The sequence below is a fragment of the Nyctibius grandis genome, chromosome 1, assembly GCF_013368605.1.
Source record: "Nyctibius grandis isolate bNycGra1 chromosome 1, bNycGra1.pri, whole genome shotgun sequence".
In the NCBI taxonomy this organism is placed as follows: domain Eukaryota; kingdom Metazoa; phylum Chordata; class Aves; order Nyctibiiformes; family Nyctibiidae; genus Nyctibius; species Nyctibius grandis.
Window position 1 is genome coordinate 94,501,130 of NC_090658.1, and position 17,600 is coordinate 94,518,729.

Below are 17,600 nucleotides of genomic sequence, written 5' to 3' on the forward strand. Positions count from 1 at the left end.
TTAATTATGAAAGTGAGTTTCTAAATCGTCCAATACTTTAAATTGGGACTGGTGGTGAAGTCTTGAAATTTCAGCTGCTCAAAAAAAAAATCACATAGACCCCACCCCCTGCTTTTTGTACTCAGCACTGCTTTAATCATCTGGCAATGAGTTAAGATTATGACCTGTCAGGCAGCCTCATGATGGTCATGTGCTTGATTTGAAACATATAGTTTCAAGATGATTGGCAGTGCCAGCAGTACTGCGCTGACCTTTTTCATAAAAATATGGGAAAGGCAGCGTTTGGATATGCTACTGTGTTCAGTGTGCTCTTGAATTAAAAATAACCAGTTTTGTTCTTAACTGCGCTGAAAACTGTTTCAGTGGAACCCAGCTTGGATGGTTAAGTCTACTGGATCAACTCCCTGTCTTTAACTGAAAATTGGACTTAGTCCCTCCTGGGAAGAATTCTTTCCCTGTCAAGCTTCTTCAGGAGATGAGGAAACTCTAAATTGTTGTTCACTCTCCACTTCTAAAATTAGATCAAAATATTATGGGGTGACTATTTTATCTCAACAGACTATGAAGAATTGGAAAACTCACTACCTTGAAAACTGTAGTATTTGCCATTAGAAGGGACTTTGATATCCTTTTAGCCTTCTAATGTCTAGTGCCTATTTCCAGTTCTGTTTTCTGTTTTGTTTTGTCTTTTTAATCTATGCAAATATTTAGTTTGTTTCATTCTTAGATCATAAAAATCTTTGTATTCAGCTTTGCCAGCAGCTCTGCTGCAGTATTAGTAGTATGTCTGAAATTAGAGACTTCCCATGTTGGTCTCCCAGTTTTTTGATGACCTTGTTAATTGAGGCCTGTTCAGTATCTGGGTCACACATATGGCCCAGACAGGAGATGCTGGGTGGCAGAGCTCTGTTTTGATAAACTGCAAAAGGACACATTACAGGAGATCTGGTGCCATAAGATGAAACACAGACATTGGCATGACTGGCCACAAAATTCTCCTGTTGTTTGAAGCAGAGTGATCAGCCTTGTTCTTGTGCTTCTGTGACTAGTGTGGATGCATGTTCTTCAGTATTACAGAGCCTCCTGTGTGCGTCTCTTCTTTCAGTGAAGAGATTTCTGACCAGACACTTACCATGTATGCCTAAGAGCAGTAACATTCCAGGTAGATTAATTTGGTTTCTAAATAGAGGAATGGCAAGGTTGGCTGTTGCTGCAGGTAAGGATGTCAAGGAATGTTGGCCAAACAATATGAGAAAACAATTTAAAAAATTAGGCAGTCACGACTTTCTCCATATTTAGTGTCCTGTTGCTATTCTGGATGGTGATAGAAAACACAAGAGTCAGATCCTGTATCAGGTGACAGTAGGGAGAAGAGAGAACCAGCCTTGGGTCATCAGAAATTGAAGAATAATCTGTGTCAAGTTTAAAGGATAATTATTACAATTGGTCAGTGCATCAAAGTAAAATTAGTTGCACTGCAAAATACTTGCATATGTATCTTCTCTGAGAAAGATGCTGAGTTTTCTTGTTATTCTTCTGCCACCTGTTTGGATCACAAGTTTCCAGTGTTACTGGCAGACCATATGAACAAGGCAGCAGAACCGTCTCACAGATTTGGGTAGAGGAACTTACTATACTGCTTTTCTTCTTTCCTATTTTTTCCCACATATTTTTAAAAAGAGGAAAAAAGCTTAGGAAAAACACGTGTTGATGATTTTGATGTTCCTGTTTTGGACAAGACGCTGATTTCTCAATTGTCATCAGTGTGGTGTGATACTTCCCATATGCTTTCTTAAGCAGAAGGCACTTAATGTTAAAGGGGCTGGTCATACATCAGAATTCAGATCTGCTGAACCTTGTTCATTAGCTTGTGACAAAGACTTAATTTGGAGAGGTATATCACACATCTGTTTTCTGGGAAGAAGTCTTGCTTGAGCCACTGCATGTCCAAAGTGAGGGTTGTCTGCAGGGCTTGGATTAGTTAACCATTCCTGCACTATTGCTGCATTTTGAAGAAGATGAACTTGAGATGTTTATATGGGTGAGTGTATCCCTTAGTTGAGGCACGTAGACCAAATTGCTTCTTTGTCTGGTGCTCTGAGTGCAGGTTATTTTTTGACTGCAGCCCCTCTCATTTCTGGATCCGTGTTGAACTTAATACAGGTCTCGTCCAGGAGGAGAATGGTTTACCAGGGCTTTTCTGGACCTCTGTGTGAAATGTTTATGAACATATCTTACGGCTGTCCAGCCACTTAATAATTGGATTGAGAATATTTGTAAAGCGAAACAATTAGCTTAGTTTCTGTATGTTGCAAGAACTTATACTTTTGTCCACTTTCCTTGATTCCCAAAAGTACTGATTGCCCAGCTCATATTTCAAAGACCACAGTCTGCTCTAGTGTAAAGTAACACACATTAGAGAGACATAAGTTGGGGAATTAACTTGGTTGTCCAAACTAGAACGTAAGTGCGTACTTGCTCTATTTTGCAGCTGTCCTTACTCCAAAGGCAGAGTTCACAAACCACAGTGGAAGAAAACAGCAGCCTATTTATCTATTTGCACTTGCTCCAAATTATGTAAGCTGCATATTGAATCATCTGATGGTTCTTTTTATGTTAGTATCTCAGTTAAGAAGGGTTTCCACTATTTCATAGAATGGATCTTTGTCTTGTTTAGTGTATCTTGTTGTGACGTGTACGTGTCACGAGTCTGCAGGGAGGTACCATAAAACTACTAGAGGAAGGTTCACAGAAACAGCCTATACAGAATGGACAATTTGGAGAAAGATTTCTTAACTGATATTCCTGGTGTTTATTACTTTGTTTTATACATAGGCACCACTAAGGTTTAATGCTTACTACTTTCTTTGAGATAGCAATAGCTGATTAGTGGGGAAAGATCTTGCGCATCTGCCTTCAGCTGAAATGAATTATATGGACCATTTTGCTTTTAAAAGAGAAAATTTTGGATAAGTTATGAGTATGCTTTTTTATGTTAAAGCATATCTTTAGTGATGACACTTGTGGGTGTAATGCTTCTGTTCTCTAGTAAGTTTATTCTTTGAGTGAAGATTGCAGATGGCATACTATGCAAGACCACCTACTGATTTGAGGTTGCTGCTGTGCCTGAGCAGAAATGGAAGTAATGATTGAAGAACCAGATCTGATTTGTTTTGGTTTTGTACACTCTTAAAAGTGCCAAATCCATTGAAGCTTTAGTTCTGCTTGCACATCAAGTTCTGAAATGTCTAAAAGGAAGCACAGGCCATAAAATAAAATTCCTTAAAAACTTCTAGACATTGCTCTGATGTTCTTTGAGCACTGTTTGAAACCAGCCCATATAGGGTGTATGTCCCCTGAAGAAACTGGTATATTCTAATACTGTGAAAACCTCTGAATTTATTTAAATTTCTTTTGTATCCTTTAATATATAGAGTGCTAAGCTCTGTTTCTCTCTTGTAAAAGCAGCCATGTGCTGCAGGAGAAAACCAGAGTTCCAGTACAGCCAGTGGTTTAAAACTAAACGTGATGGGCAGCTGGCTCTAGTGTCTTCTTAAGTCACCAGCAACGCAGAACAGGAGAGTGTTTTGTATAGCAATATTAGAGGGGAGAGGGGAATGGGATTAAAGTTGTGATACAGCTCTCCTTGATACGTAGATGACGTAGTCCATCTGGATGTCTTAGTTTGCTTCATGATCTGATCTTTAGGATAGTCACATGAGATTGTTTATAGATGGGCAGCCATCTGTTCCTTCATATTTAGTTTTATCCTTCTGTGCTTTTTTTCTAAGATACTGACTTATTTTTTGAAGCCCTAGTAGGAAATTATTTAACTGTTTCTTTATTTGTAGTCCAAGGCCAGCAAAGTTTACAGAACGCCCTCGGCCTGGAGTCCAAATGATCTGTTCTTCTTTCAGTGCTGGTAAGATACTTTTTTTGTTTGGCTGTTTTTTTTTCTACCTTGTATCAATATAAGAAGTCATTTGGAGAGTAAAATGAAGTATAATACAGTTACTGTAGCATGTTTCTTGTTAATAAGATGGAATTGAGTTAAAGTAGCTGTTAAAAACCCCCAAATATTTAAAACAGAAATTCAGAATCTATGCATTAACTCTTGGTGATATGGAAATTCTTGAAAACAGTTAAATATAAAATGTTGAAAGTAAGTTTCTTGTGACTGCAAGTTGTTTAAAACACAATGTATACTTTTTCCTCAGAGTGATTCTGAGAGTTGGCTTTATCTGAGACAGAATTTGTAGGGATTGGGACAAGAAGGTGTTGATTACCAGGTTCTCATGGTCTGAATTTCATTGATTCCAGAATTGGCAATTGAAGAATACGACATAAATAATTGGATTAAAATATCAAAATGACAGAAACCTATTCTCAGAAAGCATACTGGAGCTCTAGTTCCATTCAGTTTTTGTTAAGAATGAGGCTTCTGAGGGCTTAGTCACAAACAAATTACTGTAGTTAGCTAATCTTTCAGATACGTCTGCAGCTGCATATTTATCTGACAGCAAATGTGAGGTAATTCAACTCCAGTTAAACTTTTAAGTTTGTAAATCTTGTTTTTACTTAAAGGTCAGTTACAGGAATAGGTGAAATGAGATACAGCTATAAATTTAAGGGATCAACATCAAATTTAAGTATTTGATGTTACAGTAATTTGAAAACACTGTAATAACATTAGATTGCTCTTTTTTTCTTAAAACTTATCTGTTTGTTTTTTCTCAGGTGGAATGTTTTTGGCCACTGGGAGTACAGATCACATCATTAGGGTTTATTTCTTTGGATCAGGTCAGCCAGAGAAGATATCAGAGTTGGAGTTTCATACTGTAAATACTTTTTTTTAAGTTACAAATGCGTTTGATTAAAATAATAATTTGAATAATTTTGGATAATGTGGAATATTTTACTTTTTTTCTTTTTTTACTCTTTTTTTATGTAGGACAAAGTTGACAGCATTCAATTTTCTAATAGTAGTAGCAGGTAAGCACCCAATTTATTTATTCAGAGCTACTTTTTGACCCTGTGGGCATTTGTAAATATCAGTTTCTGGAAGTAGTTATTTAAAAAAAAAAAAAAAAAAAAAAAAAAAAGACTTTCTGTTTTGAAGTTCATCCAGTAAAATCATCTATAATTATTAGATTCTCACTGTTTTGTTTTAATAATACCCCTTTTTCAGTTTTACAGTTATTTTCATTGTAATGAATGATGAAAGTATTTTGAATTTGCCAAAATTAAGGAGTATAAAAATACTTGAAATTTCTTCTTAAGGAATGTATGTGTGTATATATATTCGTGTATAAAATACATGCATTTTTAGATATATTTAAATATTTAAACCTTTTTTCAATTAAGTGCTGGATACAGGGAATCTGTCAAACTAGATCTAACAATATCTGGCTTAGCTAGCCTAATATTTAATGTTTCACTTTAAGTTCTGGATGTTGAATGTGAAGGATGCTAAAGAAAACAGTTCAGTTTATTATGAAGTTTCTGACACTTCCTTTAATTGATGTTCTAATGTACACTTCTATTATGATGCAAATAGTTGTAAACCAAGCTTCATTGTGCTCCACCCACCTCTTTCTCCTCCTTCTACCTCTGCCCCCCAAAACGGGGAAAGTAAAAGGTGGGGGAGAAACTCAAGTTGGGAAACACTTACTCAGATAAGTATCCTAATACTTATTCAACATACAGTGCTAGCTTATTGGGAGTAGGTTTTGTTTGTTTTAAATCACGTTTATACTTCTGCTTGCAGGGCTCTCCTGGCCCTTCAGCTGTTTTTATCCCTTAAATTTCTTCCTTAGCTTTACCTGGCGTGATAGGGTCAGTTTCTTAGAATGCTCATTGGGTTATGGTGTCCCTGTGCCAGAGCAGTGTCATAACTCAGCAAGGTGCACCAAAGGTCAAATACAGTTAGTTTGAAAGGGGATCAGGATAGGGAAGCAGGTTCTACTTTTTGCAGGCCTTCAGTTTTTTACTGGTATGGGAAGTGTTTTTCACCTCAAACCAGTTGTACAGCATTCTGACACTGTTTGGACTTCTTATTTATAGCTGCTTTTTTTTTGAGTTCTAAATTCTGGAACTTCAGTTTTCAAGTATCTTTTCTGTACAGATCTGCCTTTGATCTCTGAGTAACTTTTTCCCTTTTTGTTAGATTTGTGAGTGGAAGCCGTGATGGAACAGCACGAATCTGGCAATTTAAGCGAAGGGAATGGAAAAGCATTTTGTTAGATATGGCTACTCGCCCAGCAGGGTAAGTGATGTAAAATGTTCTGCTATCAGATAGATTCTTGAAGGCCATTGATACCCTTTGCTGACTTTAAAAAATAAAAAAGAGAAAGGAAAAAAGGAGAGATGGGGGGAGGCCTTCTTAAATTATTATTGCTTAAATGCACAATATACTTGTCTAGCTCATCAAGTCCAATGAAAACAAGTATTTGACTACACACTCAGCTGTGGAAACTAGCTTGTCCTGATAATAGCTCCACTAGTATTTTGTTTAGATTAAAAGAATAAAAGATACTCAAAACCTGTCAAAGGTCAACTCTATATGGCTTTTTACATAGGTATTTATTTCTGGAGCAAGAAAAAGGTCAGATCTGTTCCTGAGAGTGCTTGCATTTCAGTAATACTTAAAGATATTGTGGAATCTTCATGCCCAGAAAAGCAATATTGGGTTCTTTCATACCACATGCCAGAGCAAATAAATCACTTGTTCTGTAAAGGATTCTCATCTGTTAAAACAATCGGAGAATTTACAAGGCTTTGTAGGTATGGGAGACTTCTGTACACTAGGACAGGCAACAAAAAAGACTTGAAGATGGAGAATGACTTAGTAGGAACTGTGGCTCACACCTTATTATTGTCATGGAGGAGATGTTTTCCAGCTGACATACATTAGAAAGATTTATAATGGGTTTAAGGGGTAAACCTTTTTCCTCTTACTGATCGTACTGAGTGGTTTGAAGGATGATATTTAATAGAAAAAAAATTAAATGCTTTTGGGAATAATCTTGTGGAAAAGATGTCTGAAAGATGAAGAGAGGGATGGAAGAGAAGGCTAAATAAGCTATAATTTAGTTAGATGGTTAGATCAGAGAGTGTCTTGTCCGTTATGGGCAGATGCAACAAAACTAGTATGAAACTGTTGGACAAGAGTGTATAAAACACTGGTACACTGAGAACAGGCTGAGTTGCTCTCTTGAAAATGCAGCCTGTAAAAATTCTTAGTTTTAACTGATCCTGGGAAAAATAGGAAAGGATTATTCTTCATTGTGGTCACAAATGCTGAACTTCTTTGAGAAACTGAATTGCTCATTTCAGTAAAGTACCTTTATCTGGATTCTGTTTTGTCCTTTTGACTAGAGGGACAAGTGCAGTTACAAATTTCATCTTTTTTGCACAAGCACAGTTTTATCAAAGAAAATGAAATTGCTGCACTGAAAGGAAAGTGAATTCAGCCTATAAAGCTTCCTGGATTCTGCATTGAATCTAGAAAGGAATCTGACTATAACTACATTTTCTGTTATTGAGTTGTACAATATATACTATTGTGTAATGTACTGTAGTGCTTACTATATGGAAGATTCTATGTTTTGTCAGCCTACTTGGTGGTAAAATGCTATTGTTGCATTTGGTTGATGCAGAAGGTAATGTGCTAGAGAATTCAGTGGTGATTCATCTTGAAACCACACTGACAAAAATGTAATTTTGCAGTATTCTGATAGATTATATTACAGATAGCTAGTGTTTGGTTTTCCTAGGGATAAAAATAAAATATATGCAAGGTTAAGCGCCATTATTACTGAGAGTAAAGTGATGTAAGGGTAGTGGTGTAGTACTAAATATAGCCTGAGAGTTTAACTCATTTAAAGGTATCAGAATACTTCTCTCCATATTTATAACTACTTATTACAAATATTCTCCAGGACAAATTACTGTTCACTGGTTGGCTAGTTTGGATTTTCGCTCTTCAAATGTCACAACAAATACTAGCTATCAAATTTAATTGGGTTAGGTCATCTATCAGAGGGCATTTTCTGGAAAAACAGATCAACATATTCTTTAAGGTATTAAGAGGACCCTATAGTCATTGTTTAAGCATCTACAATTCTTCTGTGGTTGTATGTGCTACATAATGGAAAACATTCTCCAGTTTCTTGAAGAAGTAATGCTTCTATTCTTAATAAGAAAGCAAAATGCAGAAGTATTTTCATTTGTTAGGGACATAAAAATGTTTGGGAAAACTAGGATTGCTTTGAAATTTTTACTCTTTTGTTTTAGGCAAAGTTTACAAGGAGTTGAAGATAAAATCACAAAGCTGAAAGTGACCATGGTGGCATGGGACCGCCATGACAACTCTGTAATAACTGCAGTAAATAACATGACTTTGAAAGTTTGGAATTCTTTCACTGGCCAACTCATCCATATTCTCATGGTAAGGTGTTCCATCTTGATTTATCAATCCTGAACGCAAAATTTATGTATACATGATCAAAATTCTTCCTTGTGTTTTTTTTCTGCCTGAAAACTGCCTTAACAAATGTTTCCAGGTAGTTGAAGTGTAATAGAGATAACTGTCAGCTGCTTATTAGAAAATAAAGCTTTAAAGTCGCAAATAACCATTGCTGTTCAAGATGTCTGAAACTAATTTTGGACTTTTTTTTTTCCTAAAGTGCTATCTTGAGGGAGAGAAGGAAACAGTTGTTTCTTTTTACCTTTATTTAATGTGACAAATGTTTTGAAATACTATTAATGGATACATTTGCCCTATTTAAACAGAGACACTTCTGCAACCTAATCATTCCATGACTACAAAAAAATAGTCTTCTAGCTAGAATAAATCAAACAACATTTTTACTTTACTAATGTCTGATACTTTTTTACCTGAGAAAATACGTAACTCTAGGTAACTAGATGCTCTGCTAGAGATGAAAATACTTAATGCAGAGCTTTAAAATTTAGCATTAATTTTGGAGATGTTCTCTAACTTATAGTTATATATTTGATTCTTGATGGGTCTAAATTAAATTTCGAACTGGTACTCTGCCTAAAAAAATTTAAATCTGCAGAGCGTTAAGACCAAAAGTACTGAACGTTGTGGACTCTAATCTTTTAAAATCATGGCAAAAATATTGGGATGTACTTGTTATGAAGGCGACATACTTGACATACTTCTTAGGAAGGTAAAATTACAACTGGAAAGATAAGAGTATAATACACTGATACAAAAAAAAGACGTGTAGCCATAGTACTTGTTCTTTGCCGGACACTTTCACAGATTAATGTTGCAGTTGCTAGTGTTATCATATTGAATTCCTGGCTAAGTATTTGAGACAATCCTCTTGTTCATCTTGCTATATCCTAAATTTCAGGGACATGAAGATGAAGTGTTTGTACTTGAACCTCATCCGTTTGATCCAAGAGTTCTCTTCTCTGCTGGACATGATGGAAACGTAATAGTTTGGGATTTGGCAAGAGGGGTCAAAATCCGGTCTTACTTCAACATGGTAATTATTGTGCTTTATACAGATATGCCAAAGCAACCTTTCTAAACTTTCTTCTTTTGGTACATTCTTATGTAGGCCATCTTGAAGCATGCATTTATGTATAGGGCAAGATCCTGCATCCAGTGAAGTCAAGAGAAATTCCTATTCAGTTTAGTGGGGCAAAGATTAAATCTGTAAAATGTAAAAAGTTGTTTCTTTGGCTGTATTTCATAATGTCTTCTTTCTATATGCTTCATCCACATGAAATTGGAGTGTTAGCTTACACTGACAGAGATCATGCGTGTAAGAGACAGGGTGACTGAGACCCTCCTTTAGGGCTCTGTTTCCTGCCTGGGGAGCCAAGGTGGAACTTGGTTTATTTTTGCATTACTAATTCTTAATCTGGCTAAAGCTCTTCAGGAGTCACCTGATCTCATACAATGTTGTTACATGCTGTCTTGGCCCATTGGACTGAATACTGTCAGACTTTCTGTGTAGAGCACTTCCACATGCAGGTTTCAAATTTGGTCTGTTCTGCACTAAACTAATTCTTCTGGAAGATGGATGCAACAGGTATTTCCATCTGTTTTTTTATATTAAGTGGGTCTTTGTACATACCTGTTTCCTCAAAAAGGTAATTATATGTTGTGCCATTCAGACTTTGTCTCATGGAGAAAATTACAAAAGTCTTTGTAGGATATGAAGAATCATTGAGAGTGCTGAGAGTAGGCAGATGGGCTTGATCTAGCCTTCAGCTGTAGTGGAGTGACAATCTTGGAGACCAGCATAAAGAAGATCATCTGAAGAAGAGACCTGCCATAGATGTACTCATAAAAAAAAAGGGCGTTTAGAAATGAAGTCAAGCCAGGAAAGTCACTCTGAACCTAAAGAAAGATTTTAGCTAACAGAATAGCTAGCAGAATCGCAACCCTGGACTTCAGGAGGGCCAACTTTGGCCTTTTCAAGCAATTGCTAGGGGAAATCCCATGGGACAGGGTACTAGAAGGTAAGGGGGCCCAAGATAGTTGGTTAGCATTCAAGGACTGCTTCTTCCGAGCTCAAGATCAGAGCATCCCAACAAGTAGGAAGTCAAGGAAAAGGTACCAGGAGACCTGCATGGTTAAACAGGGAACTGCTGGGCAAACTCAAGTGGAAGAAGAGGTGTACAGATCATGGAAGGAGGGGCTGGCCACATGGGAGGAATATAAGTCTGTTGTCAGAGGATGTAGGGAGGCAACTAGGAAAGCTAAGGCCTCCTTGGAATTAAACCTTGCAAGAGAGGTCAAGGACAACAGAAAGGGCTTCTTCAAATACATTGCAGGTAAAGCCAACACTAGAGGCAATGTAGGCCCACTGATGAATGAGGTGGGTGCCCTGGAGACAGAGGATAAAAAGAAGGCGGAGTTACTGAATGCCTTCTTTGCCTCTGTCTATACTGTTGGAGGCTGTCCTGAGGAGCCCCGGACCCCTGAGGCCCCAGAAGAAGTCAGAATAGAGGAGGAATCTGTCTTGGTTGATGAGGGCTGGGTCAGGGACCAATTAAGCAACCTGGACGTCCATAAATCCATGGGCCCTGATGGGATGCACCCGCGGGTGCTGAGGGAGCTGGCGGAAGTCATTGCTAGGCCACTCTCCATCATCTTTGCTAAGTCGTGGGCAACGGGAGAGGTGCCTGAGGACTGGAGGAAAGCGAATGTCACTCCAGTCTTCAAAAAGGGCAAGAAGGAGGACGCGGGTAACTATAGACCGGTCAGCCTCACCTCCATCCCCGGAAAGGTGATGGAGCAACTTGTTCTTGGTGCTGTCTGTAGGCACATCAAGGATAGGGGGATCATTAGGGGCACTCAGCATGGCTTCACCAAGGGGAAGTCATGCTCAGCCAACTTGATAGCCTTTTATGAGGACGTAACCCGGTGGATAGATGATGGTAAAGCTGTGGATGTGGTCTATCTCGATTTCAGTAAAGCATTTGACACGGTCTCCCACAGCATCCTCGCAGCTAAACTGAGGAAGTGTGGTCTGGATGATTGGGTAGTGAGGTGGATTGTGAACTGGCTGAAGGAAAGAAGCCAGAGAGTGGTGGTCAATGAGACAGAGTCCAGTTGGAGGCCTGTGAGGAGAGGTTCCCCTTCCCCTCTACTCTGCCCTGGTGAGGCCGCATCTGGAATATTGTGTCCAGTTCTGGGCCCCTCAGTTCAAGAAGGACAGGGAACTGCTAGAGAGAGTCCAGCGCAGAGCTACGAAGATGATTAAGGGAGTGGAACATCTCCCTTATGAGGAGAGGCTGAGGGAGCTGGGTCTCTTTAGCTTAGAGAAGAGGAGACTGAGGGGTGACCTCATTAATGTTTATAACTATGTAAAGGGCAAGTGTCATGAGGATGGAGCCAGGCTCTTCTCAGTGACATCCCTTGACAGGACAAGGGGCAATGGGTGTAAGCTGGAACACAGGAGGTTCCACATAAATATGAGGAAAAACTTCTTTACAGTGAGGGTAACTGAACGCTGGAAGAAGCTGCCCAGAGAGGTTGTGGAGTCTTCTTCTCTGGAGACATTCAAAACCCGCCTGGACGCGTTCCTGTGTGATATGGTCTAGGTAATCCTGGTCCGGCAGGGGGATTGGACTAGATGATCTTTCGAGGTCCCTTCCAATCCCTAACATTCTGTGATTCTGTGTGTGATTCTGTGGTTTTTGAGATGTGCAGTGTACAGTACAGTTCATAAAGTCTCTTGAGGAAATTCTGCTGAGTTTAATGGGTAAGAGAGCAGCCTAGACTCCTTCAGCACTGACCTAGGTTCAGTATTGTTCCCTCTGCATTGATTTCTGTAACTGAACTTGTGAAGGGTCCGAGACAATAATCTTGGAGCTATGAGTACAGATCGTCGTCACTCAGTGCTATTCACTTTACCAGTTGAAGTGTATATTCGCATTGCATGATTAGGTTGCCTTTCCACTACAGCTTATGATGGATGTATGATAGTTTTCATGGAATGTAAGGTCAGAAGAGGCTGAGCTCATCTGTTCCTTATAAGACAAGTCCATTTAAGAGCTATCGGAATCTAAATTACAAATGCCGGTGACGTTAGGCAACCCCTTGAAAGACTGAAATATTTATTTCAAGGATGCAATGCAACACAAACACCTAAAAAGGGTAAAAATCACATACATTTTAAGATCTTTGGAGTCAGAGAAATGTGTAGACAATCAGAAGATCTCAGTAGGTAGTAATCTCTTCTTCATGCTAGAAATGAATGTGAGGAAGTCTGCCCTGCTGTGTGAGGTGAGGGGAATTGTAAATCTGGCAATCAGTTTATCTCAAACCAGTGAATAAGTCATATGAGCCAGGCATGCAAGAGAGGCATCTCTCTACAGTCCTTGAATATTTAACCATCCAGTCTTCTGTGTCTGATGCTTCGAAAGACATTGGTGGAAATTAGAGATTTTCTTAGATGATTGCAGGGAGGAGATGCTTCTAGACCATGAGACTTGATTGCATAGTCACCTCTGCAGAGCTGCAAATGTTAAGTGTCCTGGTTTACTAAGGGAGGGCGTGAATACATACAGAGCTGCCGGTCCTCTCCCAGTTTCCTAACTGGCATATCAGCTGGGAACATTATTAGATTAGCCACTATTAAATTATTTTGATAACCGCTGTGACCTTCATTGGCTTGCTCAATATGTCATCTCATACTTCTGAAAAACAGTATTTGTATTCAGGGGGTGCGAAATTTTTAGATTGAGTTCTTCTGGATCAGACAGGGAAACATCACCTGGAGGAACCCAACCTGAGAGTTGAATGACATGACATCTGCTTTACCATTCAAGAACCTCTTATTGTCATTGCCTGACAAAACAGTGTCTGTAGTACCAGAACTAGCACTGGATGACTTTGTCATAACAAAAGCTCTTTAAAACAATTGCAGACCTTGGGCGTGTTGGTTGAGTTAGCAAAATCTTAGATGATTGTTAGCTTAGTGATAGTCCAGTCAGGTATTCCCACCGTAGATGGATTGCTTGGTACATCTAAAGCCTTGTGGCAAATCCCTAAAGTGGAGTCGGGTATTTTTAAGTGGTTCCCCTCCCTGCTCCACCCCTGAATTCCTTCATTGTCAGCATCAAATAAAATCAAAATCCAAGGGATGCAAGTGCTGTCAATTAGTTTGAAACTTAATTCCTTTTATCCAGTCAGTAAATGTGAAATTGCAAAGCCATAGTGTAACCAAATACACTTTTTGTTTTGTATTTAACTTAAATGGGGCAATCAAAATTTATTTGTGCCTTGCTTGTTACGGATAGGTGCCATTAGGAGACTCTGGTAGTCCTATGGAACATTTTCTCCCAGGTTTTTAAATTTAAGATTTGCTATTAACTGGCCCAGTCACAGATATTTTGAAGCATCTTTGGTCTGTTTGCCATTTTTTGGTCTTTATAATTAATAGTAAACTCAGTCCCGTGACTGTCTATACACATGGATTTATTTTCAGTAAGTATGTGTACATTTTATGTATTCCATGCTTTCACCTGTACTCTTCATTTGATCTACTTCTTCAGGCGTTGCCTAACTGTTGGAGTTCATGGGCATTCAGAACTGGCTTAATTCAGTGACTTGAGTCAGCTAGACTCAGGGAATGTATTCACTACCCCAGAGAGTGAAATTTGCTGTAGTAATATCAACAGTATGGGAGGATTAAAGCTTTTTAGGCAGTTTTGAGATGCAGTAAATAAGTCCCTGGATGGTTTTAAATTGCATGTGCAAATACAGGTACTTGTTGTTTTGTGGCCTGTGTAATATCCTTGCCAGTCCTGACTTAATACAGCTGCTAATGAAAAACGTATTCTCAGTGTATTTTTGTCATTCATTTTTCCAAGGAATCAATGAGGTCGTGGCTTTAGTGTTGTAATATTAGGGCAGTTACACATGCTGTATTTCCCAGGTACAAATAAGCATTTAGCAGATTTCTGAAGAAACCAGGGTAATAAACCGTAAGTGATTGTTGCAGCCAACTGTTTCAGAGCTTATGTATTTCACAAAACCAGTGTTTTTTCTACATATGGACAGCACAAACCCTTGTGAATGTTTAAATTGTGGCTTGTTACCCAGGGCCTAGATTCAATGAAGGATTCTACTGTTGTGGCACCTAAGTTATTGGGGACCAAGGTACTTAGTCTCCCAAGTGGAATGCAGTATCCTACCAAATCCTCAGTTTACTGAGCAGTATATAAGATTTAGGTGTCTTAGTGGATGATCTGGGAAAAAAAATATGCTGAATGGTGGGCTGTCTGGCAAGAGCCACTGCATGATAATGTACATAGACATATATATGAAATGCAGTTTCTTACTCAAAGCTGTAATGAGGCATCTGGATCCCTTGTGTGGTAAGGCACCTTTCCAAAAGCTGAGAGAGGTCCCTGCTCTCCTAAAAGGAAGATGCAGGAGCAGGTGGCACTCATCCTTTGGGATTGCCTTAACTAATGTTAAGCTGTTGAGGTGGGAAATGGAAGATGTAGATTCTGTTCTCTCTTCGGTGGCAAGGTGTTCAATTCAACATCTGCCACTTATCCAGGAGAGCATCTTGGCTATAAACGTCTAGACAGGAATTTTTCCCAACTTTCTCTTGGAAGTTGTGCCACTGTGAAGAGGTGTGGATCTGTAGCCTGTGGGTTTAGGCACTTCTAGCCTTGTTTCCTTCTGTATGGAAATCATGTTCTAGGTAAATTAGAAAGTGGTAGAAATGGCCTTTGGCTTCAAGCTTCAGGCAAGCTCTTGAACTTGCAGGATTTAGTGCTCTGTTAGGTCATAAATAAAAGCTGTACACCACTCAGTTGTTGTCATAGGGTCTGTTTTCTTTCAGGTGTTCTCACTAAGTTACTTCTTAATAGACCTGCCACTGTTGGTTTGTTAGGAATGCCAGGGTTGGCACTCAGATGGTATGTGCTGCAGCTCAGCTTAACGCTTGTAATCCCTGTAGGCCTTAAGCAGAAGTTTCTCAATTCTGAGAATGTATGCTGGAAAAAGAAAACTATAGGGACTTAAGAATCTTCCAGATCAAAAAGGAGGCGTCTAGTAATGGTAGGTGGATGCATGGGTTTTTGTTTGGTTTGGTGATAGGGTTTTTGTTGATGTTGCAATTTGGACTGTTGTTGCTCGAGTCTAACCCCAAATAGGTTTGTGGTGTTATGGTGGTGCCCTTGATTTTTATTTTTTGGACTTACGTAGTTTCCTTTAAGCATGCTTTACTTTAAGCAGTGCCTCTCAGGGCTGAGCCCTGCTGCTGATTCAGACTGCTTGCAAAAGGCATTCTGTCTGGAGCCTTAAGAGTGTAGGTTTCTCTGGTGGTAAAGCTGATGATAGTTCTTGTCCCGTGAGTAGGCTGCCCTGTAGAAGAATATGAAAAAAAGTTTCCTAGAAGATTTCAGGATATGTACAGTCCTGTAGCTCTGTTCTTTTTCTCTTTTTTTTTCCCTCTCTTTTTTTTTTTTTTGTTGTTTTTAATTATTTGCTTTACAGCGTAGCTTTATGAACAGTTGCAGGAACATATGGTGACTGCAGTTACTTAAAAATGTCGTTGAAAGTATGAGAACTGTACTACAGTTTTTTACAGTCATTGTCACTGTAGAGTATTGGATTTTTGTACTGTATCTTTGAATGTAATTGCTTTGAATCTGATACCTGACTCAGCAGATTTTATAAGTAGGCATTGCAGTTATTGCGCTGGGAAGCTTGTGTATTAGTTGATAAAGACTAGCCTTACAATGTTTAAGAAAGCCTTGTGTAAATCTACTTGATTGTAGAAATCAATCAAGTAGGAATACTGATGGCTTTAAATAAAAAAAGGTTCTCCTGGTCAACAGATTTCCAAAAAATCCCCAAACAAAACCAACAACCAAAAGATCTTTCATGACTAGGCGTTGCTCTTCTGTTTCACTGGATTGACTCTAATTGTGAGTTGCATCTTTGAGAAGTCAGGCTTTCCTGTAGCCTGTAGTAGGCTTTATATCTGACGTGATTTGCGTGCCTCAGGGGCCTCCTGTGTGCCTGAACGCTTGTTTAAGGTCAGACTTCTGCTTACTTGTAATCTTGATGTGTTCCTCCACGAGGTTGTGAAGAGTTCGTTTGGACCGATTCTTGGTTACGTTACCTCAGAGCTAAGACAGTCTTTCTGAGGACTGTCGTGTATTACAGTGTTCTCTGCAACGTGCTCTGGGTGGATGGTAGTTCTGGAACCCACTTGGAACTCAGTGCAAAGGTGGCCTTGGTCCTTTCATCATATTCTGAAGAATGCTTTGAAATACTGATACAAAAAAAATGTTTTTACAATCCTGTATTAAATTCAGAGATCCGACTACTTCAAAATCGTCCTACCTTTGTGACTTTATCTGACTTCCTGAAAGGCTAAGCCACCTTAGCCTTTGACACTTAAAGGTCACACTATATATCTCCAGCTGTTGCGAATTTGATGAGTCTTTTTCTAAATGCCAAAGCACATTTCATCTGAGCATATAGAATACCATGAGTATATTTCAGAAATGCATTACAACTCGAGGACTGTAAGCTAGTGATTTGAAGCAACCTTCTGATTCTTTTTGAGAAGGAGGAAGAAAAAAAAAATTCCTCACTGAACCTGTTCTCCCCCTCTCCCACCTTCAGCTTCCTTTGAAATGACAACTAACTTGGTTACATTTGTGAAAGAAAAGCTTTAATCTCTCCCAGAAACACCATTGTTCTTCTGTGTATCACCGAATAAATGTTGCTTGCGCTGGAAACCAGATTGATACTTCAAGAATAGTGGGTGGTTTCTTATGGCATTGTAGCTGTTACTGCTTGAATTGGTGCTTGTCATTCTTATGCTCTCTGTCCTGCTTTTATGGAAACCATCAGAAAAAAAGAAAAAAAAAAAACTTAAAAATTGCACAGCCTGAGGAGGAGGCTGACCTCCCTGTTGCATCAGTGTTGGAGAAGATACAGGGTACAGTTGCATTTCTTGTCTGTTTTTGAAAAACTCTGATCCTGGGGCTAAGACATGCTTTTTTGTTGATCCCTAGAAGGACACCAATGTCTTTGATAGCTGTAGTTGCTGTAAGGTAGGATGAGGCTTCTTACA

General features: G+C 38.9%; 1 protein-coding gene across 2 annotated transcripts in view; it reads left to right on the forward strand.

The window, feature by feature from the left end:
• Positions 1-17,600, forward strand: part of PHIP (pleckstrin homology domain interacting protein) — a 120,740-nt gene that overhangs the window by 36,968 nt on the left and 66,172 nt on the right. For both annotated transcript variants that reach the window (XM_068424791.1, XM_068424864.1), the window contains exons 10-15: positions 3,852-3,922; positions 4,738-4,838; positions 4,952-4,992; positions 6,167-6,265; positions 8,296-8,449; positions 9,387-9,521. In XM_068424791.1, coding sequence (XP_068280892.1) covers positions 3,852-3,922; positions 4,738-4,838; positions 4,952-4,992; positions 6,167-6,265; positions 8,296-8,449; positions 9,387-9,521 — 601 coding nt within the window. The remainder of the gene's footprint in view (positions 1-3,851; positions 3,923-4,737; positions 4,839-4,951; positions 4,993-6,166; positions 6,266-8,295; positions 8,450-9,386; positions 9,522-17,600) is intronic.